The sequence below is a fragment of the Herpailurus yagouaroundi genome, unplaced genomic scaffold (genome assembly GCF_014898765.1).
Source record: "Herpailurus yagouaroundi ecotype Mexico unplaced genomic scaffold, PumYag 77, whole genome shotgun sequence".
NCBI lineage: Eukaryota > Metazoa > Chordata > Mammalia > Carnivora > Felidae > Herpailurus > Herpailurus yagouaroundi.
This window is the reverse complement of record NW_024412388.1, coordinates 34,644,677-34,655,668: the sequence shown is the minus strand read 5'-3', so window position 1 is coordinate 34,655,668 and position 10,992 is coordinate 34,644,677. Positions and strand designations below refer to the sequence as shown.

The following is a 10,992-nucleotide window of genomic DNA, read 5'->3' as shown; positions in this document are numbered from 1 at the left end:
CCGCCACCCGCCCCTCCCGCCGGCGGCCAAGCGCGGCGGAGCGAGGGGCCTGGGGTGGCGAGGGACCGGAGAGGGGCGGACATCGGTAAGGTCACTCCAGAGGTTGGATTCGGGGCCTGGATGGGGCGGTGTGGGTGGGTCAAACCCATTTCGGGGTGGGTGTGGGCTGGAGCTCGAACTCCGCCGAAGAAGGGGGCCTGGAAGTTAGGCGACACAAACAGGGAGGTTAGGGATTTGTCAATTCATCGATAGGAACAGGATTAAAGGCCGCCAGCTGGGCAGGACCCTTAAAGGCGAGGACAGACGTGTGTGTCAGGGGCTTCTAGGGTAACAGGAGGTTGGTTAAGAGACTGCACGGAAGTGGGAGGAACTGGACAGGGCCCTGGGAACAAGGATTCAAATTTATTACTGGCAGGGGATGGCACTGGGATAGGCAGAGGCAAATGAATGGGCTCCAAGCTCCAGAGGGGTAGAGGGTGATGGATGCCGGAGGGTAGAGCCAGGTAAGCAGATGGCTCATCTGGGCTTAGACAAAACCTTGAAGACATGGGACTAAGGACAGACCCTTCCCCTGCACAATCACCTGGGTCCATATCCCCAGACTCCCTTGTTCCTTTCAATAAGGATGTTCAGGGCTAGAATCCTTAGCCCAGCACCATACCTCCCCACCCAGGAACTAGTTCTGTCCAGAGTACAGACTGTGTATGAACCAGAAAACTGCCAAGAGGCTGACATTAGGTTGAGGCCTACAGGCCCGTTTACCCTCCCTCCCTGAAAGAAAGTAGCAAAGGAAGGCAACAGAGGCGGCACTGACCCAGACAAATACCACGTTTATTTCACAAACACTGGGAAAATGGGTTAGGGGTGGAGGTGGGACACAGGTGCACAGCTGCACACGGTCATCAGTGACCCACTTCCCACACTGAGGCTCCAGCCAGGCAGTGCTTCCGAGTTGACAAACAAGTGATTGCAGGGAGGGCTCTTGAACACAAGCCCCCTGAAAGGCCAAGGATGACAGCTCCAGCTGTCCCAGGAAAACCACAAATAAATAAGAGTGGGACACAGCCCCACCCATACAGATCATCTAGTCACCCATCTTCACTCTCGAGGTCTGCAAAAGAAGAACAGGAGAAATCAGACAGAGGCAGAGCAATAGATAAAACAGTGACAAATGACAGATCAGGCCTAGCAAACCCATGGCAGGATGGACAGACCACAACAGATGGATGACTAGACCAGGATGGGCATGCTGTGACAAACACAGATGAACAAGGACATTCAGACAACCACAGAGTTAGGCGTGGGACAGAGAGATGGAGAGAAGTGGCATATGGACAGGACCAGTCACCAAGAGTCAACCCAGCTAAGCACTCAGTCACATTCAGACCATCAGGCTGATCCTTAGCCACGCTTACACATTGTCAAAGACAAGATGCACAGAATTCAGACATGCTGTCCTACTGACATCATACATACACACAAGCCCTGAGAAACATAGTCAAACACACCAAGACAGACTGACACACAGCCAAGATCCCAACCCAGTCTAGACTACAAATAAACAGACAAAAAAATAACAGAACAGAAAGACTCAGTGAAAGACAAAGACACAAAGCAGCAGGGAAATAAACATTACAGTTATCAATGATACCAGATTAGAAAGCTTCAAACAGAGAAACCAAAAAATGGGAAAGAAATGGGGGGAGCTATTCAGGGGTTCTATGGTTATAGAGGGAAAGGGAGCACCGTGGCTCCTCTGGAAGGAGAATGAGTCTGGATTGGGGACAAGGACACAGGTTCCCCCAGGGGATTCATCACCTGAAGGATTGCAACAATGACCCCAAAGAGGCCAATGGCACTGCCAAAGATCTCCACGATGAGAATCTTTACAAAGAGGCTGGGGTTCTGTGCATCAGCCAGGGCAGCTCCACTGCCCACGATGCCCACGCAGACTCCACAGAAGAGATTAGACAGGCCCACTGTGAGGCCTGCCCCAAACATGGAGTAGCCTGGGGGGATGGAAAGAGAGTATTGAGGCCAAGCCAGGCACAAGGGGAGAGGAAGACAAGGGCCCAAGATGGACTAATGGGGCCAGTCACCACCCCCAACTCGGCAAAGCAGGCCAAACAAAGTGACAGACTATCGAAATAAGTCTAAGCTGGGCCATGGAAGGGGGGGAAACAGACATGAAGCCCCAGCTTGTTTTCCTTCACACATCCACCTACCTGCATGGTAGTTTCGATGTCCAATGGCCTGGGGGTCAGTGGCACTGAAAGGCTGTGGGAGACAGAAAAGTAATCCGAAACCACTCCTTATGCCACTCCCCCTCCGTCAATATCACTAAGCATTGTACCCAACACACTGGAATAGATGCCCACCCTACCCTGGTTCTCCATACCTCAGCCATGTTGCTAATCACAATTGCCATGATGATGCCATAGATGGCCACAGCCTCACAGAAGATGATGCTGGTAGTGGTAGTGGTGGGCATGGGGATGGAGAGGAGAAAGATAAGGAAGAAACCAACCTTTGTCCCCAGAGAGTCCCCAGCCACCATTTCCCCCACTGATACCCCACCCCATTGGGGGCTGGTCAGGAGCAGCATGTCAGGTCAAACAAATATGCAGCTCACAATGCAGCTGGTTCTGACAACCATCCAAAGGCCCTACACTTACCTGACCAGGTTCTTGGTCTTGATCCTGGGGGCCTTCACCCCTCCCCCAATGATAGAAGAGCCAGTAATATAGATGCCCCTGGTAGAAGGATAAGAAACTGATGAGCAGAGCCCAAGCTTGTCACTGACCCCAGGATGACTAAGGACCCAATGACCACCTGCTATGACTCAGCCCCTCCCCCCAGTCCCACCACCCCAACACTCACCATGCTGCCCCAACCACAGACAGGGAGATAGCCAGACCAATGCCCAAGTTTGACCACATGAAGGGGGAAGTCTCAGTCAGGAACCTGGTGTGGAAACAGGGAGGAAAGCAATTTCAGCCCCAGGGAAGAAGTGGGCACGAAATCCAGCCCCCAACCCCCCAAACCCCCCGGTCCTAGATGTTGGGACAAAACATTTCATATCTCCCAAAGGTCCATATCGCAGGTAGCTGGGGATGGGGTGGAGTAGAGGCCTTAGGTCAGAGACGAAAGGCTGCAGAAAAGCTCCTAGGGGAATCCTCTCCCTGCCCTCCCTTACCATGCCACATCAAAGCGGAAACCCAAGTCAAAAATGGTGTAGCAGATTCCTGCAGCAGTGAGAGAAAAAAAAAAGGGGGGGGGGTTAGAGACGGCTCTCCAAAGAGAAGCTTCTCAACTTAGACAAGAAATTGCTGCCCGGCTGATGTGCCATCTCCTCGAAGGTCTGCCTACACCTAGGTCAAGGGAGAGTCCTCAAGCTGGCTTTCGTGTCAAAGCGCGGCTATCTATTCAAATCCCTCTGCTCAGGCCTCCATTTTCTGCCACTCCCTCAGTACCATATGCCCCCGCCCGGTGACTCCTCCTCCCAGACCAAGTCCCTCCACCGGCAGCTACTGGCAGACCTGGACACTCTGGAGAAAAGAAGGGAGCAGAAGCTCTGGCCGAGAACACCAGATTCCACCAGCCCAGTCTGAGCCGCTGTTTACCCAACAAGCTGTGGGTGGGGGAGGGCAAAACGACCGGGAAAAGAGGAACTGGAACAGTCGGCTCGTGACCCAAGCAGGCCCATCAGGAGCAAGCGAGGGGCGGCAGCAGTGAGACGGGGGGAGGAGGTGGTAGTGACCGAGAGGGACCGGGGCTGCTCTCGCGGCCCCGACCTCCCACCGCCCGCGCCCCTCATCTGGTTCTCCTCTGTCAGGGTCAGAAGCCCCAACAGGCATGAGGCAAGTCCTCGAGCCTCAGGCACAGGGCCAGCATAGGGGCCCAGCATTCACGGGACTCCACTTCTCCCTCTGGGCTCTAACCCCACCAGCTCGGACTGGATGTCGGCCCCGCCCGCCAGGGCCCGGCCTCACCCACGACGAGCATGCAGGCCCAAAAGGCCACGAAGACCCCGGAGTAGAGCAGCGCTAGCCCCGTCATGGCGGCAACGACGGCGGGGCTCGGGTCCGTGGGGCCACAACTAAACCCGCGTCCCTGCGTCCACCGTCCGCCCCGCAGTCTGTCCGCCCGCCCCGCAGCGTCACCTGACTTATCCACGTGACGCGCCCGCACCACGTGACCCCGCGCCGCGTCGCCCCCAGTCTAGAACTTGGCGACGCCGGAACTGCAAGCGCTGAGGATTGTGGTTGTTGTAGTCTTGCGCTTCGGAAGAGGCTCTAGCGTCATTAGTACCCTCGACCTCTAGGTGGTCCCTGTCGCGTCTCTCCAAATCTGCGCCTCCTCAGCCCTGACATTCAGTCCCAGATCGGCCCACCAGCCCTCCAATACACCGGAGCCTGCTCTTGAGCCTCTCTAGCTTATCCTCCAAGCCATTGCTTGGATCCCCTGGGCCCCCTCCATTGTCGTCCTACCCAGTTCCGTGAGAGTGTCATGCTTTCTCACCTTGCTCATGCTTTCTTCTGCCTGGAGTACTCTTCTTCGTGCTCATCCCGTTGCCCAGCTAACACCTACTGGTCCCCGGAAAGCCCTGTCAGGAAGCCTTCCCTAACCCAGAGGCAGGGTGATAACCTGCTCTGGGCTTCCCGGTTGCCCTGGTGATCCTTCAGATCATGTCACTCAGTTCATGTCATGAAACTTCAGATCATGTCACTCTTTGGTTTAAAATGCCATTTCACTTGGAATAAAAGCCACAGTCCTTATAATGGCCCACTAGGCCTCTCCCAGTGCGGCTTCCCATGCCCCTTACCTGACTTCATCTAATATTCTTCCACTAACTGCACTGGCCTCCTTGCTTTTCCTTGGACATACCAGCCATACCCCCAGTACACCACCCTTGCACTTGTTGTCTCTGTTCTACTTATCCACGTGGCCCACTCCATAACTTCCTTTTGGTGTTTGTCACATTCTTCAAAAGGCCTTCCCTAACTATCTTGTTGAATATTGCAACCCACTCTTCCTTACACTCCTTCCCAGCTTTATAGTTCCCCATAGTACTTATCACCATCTGGCATGCCAATTACTTTATTTTGTTCATCTCTTCCCTCCCCCCCCCCCCCCCGCCCCATGAGAATGTAAGCAGTATGAAAGGGTTTTTGAGCTTACTGCTGTATTCCCAGTGCCTAGCACACTCCATAATTATTTGTAGAATACACGATTGGTACCCACCTTGTCTATTGCCATGGTCCTTTTACAGATCTGCCTCTACCAGTAGACCAGGCACTCCCTGAGAGCAAGGACCTCATCTCCCTGTTCACCTGCTTCTTTAACTAACTTTGGACAATGCCAGCATGCCACGCTTCTCTGCAAATGTGGGGAATGAAGAAGTGCCCACAGGGGCTTCCCTCCTTATAGACGGTACTGTTTCACTGTGTGGCAATTGCTTACTTAACTGCCTATCTTCCCAATTCCACTATGAGGACAGGAATCCAGTCAAATACAATTCAGACCTTCAGGACCTGTAGTGTTTGACGAATAAAAATAAACAGGAGAAAAAGTATCTAGTTTATTCAAGTTTCTGTGATTTCCCGGAGAAACAATTTAGTCATTGTAGACCAGCACTGTCCAAAAGAACTTCCTGCAATAATGGAAATGTCCTGTAGCTGCACTGTCCTCTCATGTGACTAAATAAGCACTGAAATGTACTTGTTTTTATATAATATTCTATTTTTTTAATGTTTATTCATTTTTGACAGAGACACAGCACAAATAGGGGAGAGGCAGAGAGAGATGGAGACACAAAATGTGCAGCCTTCAGGCTCTGAGCTGTCAGCACAGAGCCTGACATGGGGCTCAAACCCACAAGCCGTGAGATCACGACCTAAGCCAAAGTCAGACACCTAGCCGACTGAGCCACCCAGGTGCCCCTATATAATGTTTTATAATATGCTTGTTATAAATAAATAAAAACTGCATTTTTATTTATTTTACTTACTTTTATTTTTATTTTTTTAATTTGTTTTTTTTTAAGGTTTATTTATTTTTGAGAGAGAGAGAGAGGGAGTCAGAGCATGAGTCAGGGAGGGGCAGACACAGACACACAGAATCTGAAATAGGCTCCAGGCTCTGAGCTGTCAGCACAGAGCCCCATGTGGGGCTCGAACCCATGAACTGTGAGATCATGACTTGAGCTGAAGCAGGATGCTTAACTGACTAAGCCACCCCGGTGCCCCTATTTATTTTACTTAGCTTTAAAGTTTATTTTTAGTAATCTCTACATTCAACACAAGGCTCGAACTCACAACCCTGAGAGATCAAGAGTCTCATGCTCTTCTGACTGAGCCAGCCAGGCACCTTAAGAAACTGAGTTTTTAATTTTAACTAGTTTAAGTTCATGTTTAAATAGCCATACGTGTCTAGCGGTTGCTTTATTGGGCAACACAGGTCTAGACCAGTGGTTCTCAGCAAGGGACAGTTTTGCCCCACAGGAGACATTTGTCAATGTCTGGAGGCATTTTTGGTTATCACAATTGAATAAGGGTATGTTAGGGGCATCCAGTGGGCAGAAGCCAGAGATAGTGCTAAACATCCTATAACGTAAGGATAGCCCCTCACAGCAACGAATTATCTGACCCAAATTTGTCAATAGTACCAAAGTTGAGAAATCCTGGTCTAGACCACCTGGATCCTTTGACAAGGGTAGAACCTCAATTGCACACCAGAAACTGGGACTGGCCAGAGGTCCTGGACTGTTCCCAGGAGGACAGATGGACCCATAAGACTTCAGGAAACCCCAAGTCAGTCCCCATCAGTTCAAAAGACATTTATTAAACCGCTATATGCTAAGCCTCGTGCCAGTGCCACAACAGGACAGAGCTGGGTCCCCTTCTTCAGTGAGGGGCTGTCTGTCCTTCCCTGCATCAAGGATCCAGGCAGAGGAGTGGGGTTGATGCAGGGAGTATTAAAGGTCTTTGCAGCAATTCTTCAGCCCATCTGTGTCTCTGGCCCCACATGGTATCAGCTGCCTCCTTCATCCTCATAGGCGATGGCAATCCCTCGTCTTCCACTCACAGCTCCTGTCGCCGGTGTCTGACCCAGACGGGGTTGCAGCCCCTGCCAGCTCCGGGAACTAAGGAATGAAGCTGCAGAGAGAGGGGACTGAGGCCAAGTGGGCTGAATTTGGGGAAAGAGTTCAGCTGGGAGCAGAGACTTGGCACACTTACCTGCAGGGCTGCTCTCAGCCAGCTCCAGCTGGGGCCGCAAGGTCAGGGCCAAGCATCCAGGATCATTTGATGGCTTCCAGGCAGGTGGGGGTCGGAGTTCCCCAGTAATGAGTGACACATCTGGGGTGTCCCACAGTTCTGAGTCAGGTGGTGGGAGGGGCACGTGGAAGGGAGAGCCTGGAGGGAGAAAGAGGATCCATACCGGCCCAATTCCATGCCCCAAGTGGTTCCAGCTCAGGCAGTACCCCACCACTCACCAGGCAATAAATCCGCGTAATGTGTGAGGTAGGGAGCCAAGCCTGAAGGTGGCCAGGCAGGGTTGCAGGCAGCCTCCAGCTCACATGGTGCCAATACAGGCCGGAAGAAGCCACCAGAAGGCTGTGGAGCTAGAGCACCAAGAGGGCAGGCCAATAGCACAAAGACATCCATTTCAGGAAAGTTGGCAAGCTTGGGAGGTGTGGGCCGCCCCAGGGCCAACACATAGCTACGCTTGCCTGCAGCCTGAGCCAGGTTCCGCAAGTGTGACAATGCTTCACGGTGTCGGGCTACACCCAAAGTACCTGCCAACAGCCCCACCACCCGGGCATCTCTGGCCCTCTCTACCAGGTAGTGTCTACGTGCCCTTAGCCGTCCAGCCCGGACACCTTCATCCTGAGTCTGCCCTGTGTCCGGGCAGCAGGTGAAGAACGGCTGCCCTGGTGCCCAGCCCAAGAGCAACCGGCTCAGGTCTGGGTCAAGGTCAAGGTCAGTGCTGGCTTCAGAGCCCCCCACATAAAAGGCACCATATTCTTCCAGACACCTCCCGGGAGCCAGGGGAAAGCGACGCCCAAAACGCTCCAGGGGCTCAGGTTCTGGACTGCAGGAACCCACTGGCAAGGGAAGAGCTGGGCTGGAGACAAGCAGGTCCAGGTACCGTGGGCGCAGGAGAGTGGCCAAGGCCTCTGGAAGAAAGGGGTGGTGTCAGGAACCCCTTCATCCCCAAAAGGCTGAATGTGACCCAAAAGCAAAGAATGGGATCAAGCCCATATCGAGAGCTCTACAGGAATGTACTGAAATGGGGCTATCAAGGCACTAAGCAGTTGGTCCACCCTTCCTGCATGCACAGGCAAAAACGCTCACCCAGGGCATGGGCACAGGCTGGCTCACTTAGCAGCACCACAGGCGCTTTGGGGTCTGGGTTCTGGGCCTCAAAGGCCTTGGCGCAGAGCTCCAAGTGCACAGAACGTTGACCAAGGACGAAGGCCACAGGCAGTGGGCGAGCTGGAGGGCTTAAGCAGGCAGGGCCAAAATGTACAAGGGCCTGAGCTCCAGCTTGCTCAGCACCCAGTACATCCACACAGCAGCTGCAGGAAAGATACCATTAGTGAGAAGAGTTCTCATCAGGAAAAGCTGTCTTTCATGGGAAATGTGGTCATTGAAGAAAATAATGTTATGAAAAGAAGACACTGTCATTGAGGGGAGGAAGTATCAGGAGAGGAGGAATCATCATCAAGGGAAAACACAGCCGCTGGGGGCAGACACTGTCCTAGGGGGAAAACACCATGAGCCCTGCATCAGTAGACCTACACCACCCTCAATCTTCAAGCTCAAATTCACACCTGCCGTAAGCTGTGTCGCCCAGAATGAACATCTTCGACCCTGTGGTCTCCTCCAGTCGTGCAGCCACGGGCCCAGCATCTCCCAATAGCTGGTCAGGGAACTGCAAGGCCACCTGTAAGCATAAGCCATGGAGTCATGAACAACCTCTCCTCCACCGAGAGCCTCTTAAGGAAAACCTTCCAAGAGTCCCTACCTGACCTTCAAAGCCCCTCCTCCCAGAGGAGCAACTCCTCCCGCACCTCCATCCTCACAAAATTACACCAAGATCCCGATCTTCTGGGCGACCCATCCAGAGGTGAGCCACCCCTCCCCTATCTGCCCTCACCCGCTGACACTCTAGGTCGCGGACAAATCCAGCGACTCGCTCCAGCTCGTACACGCGGTCCAGGTCCGCGAGAGGAGTGAGCACTCCGGCAGCTCCCGCCTCTCGCTGCAGCGCTGCCTCCGCGGGGCTGCTGAAGGTAGACTCCATGAGGTACGGCTTGGGTGGCAGAAAGCAGCAGGGACCTCCCTCGGTCAGCCTCAGGCCCCGCGTCCTCAAAAGCAGCCCCCAAAGAGTCAGAGTCACTTGGTGGGGGCGGTGGGGCTGGGAAGTCAGTGCGCAGCCCTTGAACCATCCCTCCACCCCTCCAAATTCACGTTTCTCCGTTACACCACTACACACGGACCAACGAGGGAATTACTTCCGGGTTTTTGAGGCGGGGCTGGTGGTAGTTTTACCAATCAAACTAGCACGGCTCCCGCCCTCCAATCCTCGCTAGGCCGCCCACAGAGAACCAATAATCTGTCTCAGAGCCCCAGGCAATCGGTACTACCTCAGAAGGCGCGGGGCCTTGTGGGTATTGTAGTTCCCCTGGCCCGCCTCTCCAGGCATTCTCTTTCCGTTCCCAAACCGCCAGCAGAGCTCAGAAAAACCGACCCCTAAGGGCGCCTGGTTGGCCCAGTTGGTGCAGCATGCGACCCCTGATCTCAGGGTCGTGAGTTTGAGCCCCACGCTGGGTGTAGAGATTAAATAAACTTAAAAAAAAAAAAAAAGCAACTCCCTGAAAATACTCCAGTTTGAGCAGAACTTCATGTGCATTTTATCATTTGGGGGGTGGCATTGCCTAATTTTCAACTCAGGTGCCGGGCTGTCTGGGTTTGAATATTGTGCTCTGCCATTACTTCTTACTCAACGTGTCTGTCACTGTTTCCTCATCCCCAAGATGGGGGTTGTAACAATAGCACTCCTGATAGGATTGCTGGATCAAATGAATTTAGATATAAAACTTTATGAAGTAGTCCTTTGCATATCATATATACTGAAAGCATTTGCTGTTATCCTCACAGCAGTCTGTCAATCAGGCAAATATTGAGCACTTACTGTTCAGGCACCACATTCTTAGCATTTACAGTCTTTGGAGTCAGAATTGTCCCAGGAGTGCTTGGCTGGCCCTACCCAGTTGGTAGCGTGTGCAACTATTGATCTCAGGGTTGTGAGTTTGAGCCCCATGGTGGGTGTAGAGTACTTAAAAAAAAAAAAAATTTGTCCCATTTTACAGATGAGGAAACTGAAGTTCTGGTAAGACACAGCAAATCAGTGGCACAATCAATATCAAAACCAGGTCTGACTTCAGGAACTAGGCTTTAGCCCCCTCAATCTCTTAGCTTATATATGCTACATTTGATCATGGGGGATGGGGGAGGAAGAAGACACCTAGACACCATGCAGTGGGAGAAAAGGACTAAAAGAAGCATCCCCACATACTCCAGAAATGAGAAATTATGAATGTAATTTTGAATTATGAATGTAATACGAATTGTGAATGTAATAATGTGAGAATGGGACTGAGGAGGGATAGAGGAAGAGGAACAGAGTGGCCTCAGGGGATGGTACATGTAAGGGGGATGGATGCTGGCTGGCATTGGGAGAGATCGAAGAGAGATGTAGAATGGAAGACACAGAATTCATGCAAAGATTGGGAAAAGGACAGGGAAAGGAGTGAGATGAACAGGGGGGTAACCAGTTCTATCACCTCCAAGGAGACTCAAGGTTCAGGAATGGAAGTGGGGAGATCCAAGTCCTGCTCTTCAGATCTTACTGAGGGGAAGCCTGGGGTGTCTAAGAGGCAGCAGGGGTGAAACTATGGCTGAGAGACAGAAAGTAAGGGACACC

The 10,992-nt window shown here is 52.5% G+C and overlaps 2 protein-coding genes across 6 annotated transcripts; both read right to left on the bottom strand.

The window, feature by feature from the left end:
* Positions 1-810: 810 nt before the first annotated feature.
* Positions 811-4,168, bottom strand: ATP6V0B (ATPase H+ transporting V0 subunit b). 2 transcript variants are annotated; one of them, XM_040469956.1, is made up of 8 exons: positions 3,993-4,168; positions 3,197-3,245; positions 2,881-2,964; positions 2,676-2,753; positions 2,399-2,468; positions 2,226-2,277; positions 1,819-2,009; positions 811-1,111 (listed from the first exon to the last, which is right to left on the bottom strand). In XM_040469956.1, exons 1-8 carry the CDS (start codon positions 4,057-4,059, stop codon positions 1,085-1,087), a joined length of 618 nt encoding a protein of 205 aa, XP_040325890.1. In that variant the 5' UTR covers positions 4,060-4,168; the 3' UTR covers positions 811-1,084. The 2 variants fall into 2 exon arrangements, with proteins under 2 accessions (XP_040325890.1, XP_040325892.1); XM_040469958.1 differs by lacking the exon at positions 3,197-3,245 and having other exon boundaries at positions 3,993-4,119.
* Positions 4,169-6,823: 2,655 nt separating this feature from the next.
* On the bottom strand, positions 6,824-9,528 carry DPH2 (diphthamide biosynthesis 2). Of its 4 annotated transcripts, XM_040469953.1 has the most exons (7): positions 9,163-9,443; positions 8,837-8,949; positions 8,358-8,581; positions 8,021-8,179; positions 7,496-7,624; positions 7,239-7,415; positions 6,824-7,157 (listed from the first exon to the last, which is right to left on the bottom strand). In XM_040469953.1, the coding sequence occupies exons 1-7, from the start codon at positions 9,307-9,309 to the stop codon at positions 7,033-7,035; spliced, it is 1,074 nt and encodes a 357-aa protein (XP_040325887.1). In that variant the 5' UTR covers positions 9,310-9,443; the 3' UTR covers positions 6,824-7,032. The 4 variants fall into 4 exon arrangements, with proteins under 4 accessions (XP_040325887.1, XP_040325886.1, XP_040325888.1 ...); XM_040469952.1 differs by having other exon boundaries at positions 7,496-8,179; positions 9,163-9,528; XM_040469954.1 differs by lacking the exon at positions 8,021-8,179.
* Positions 9,529-10,992: the final 1,464 nt, after the last annotated feature.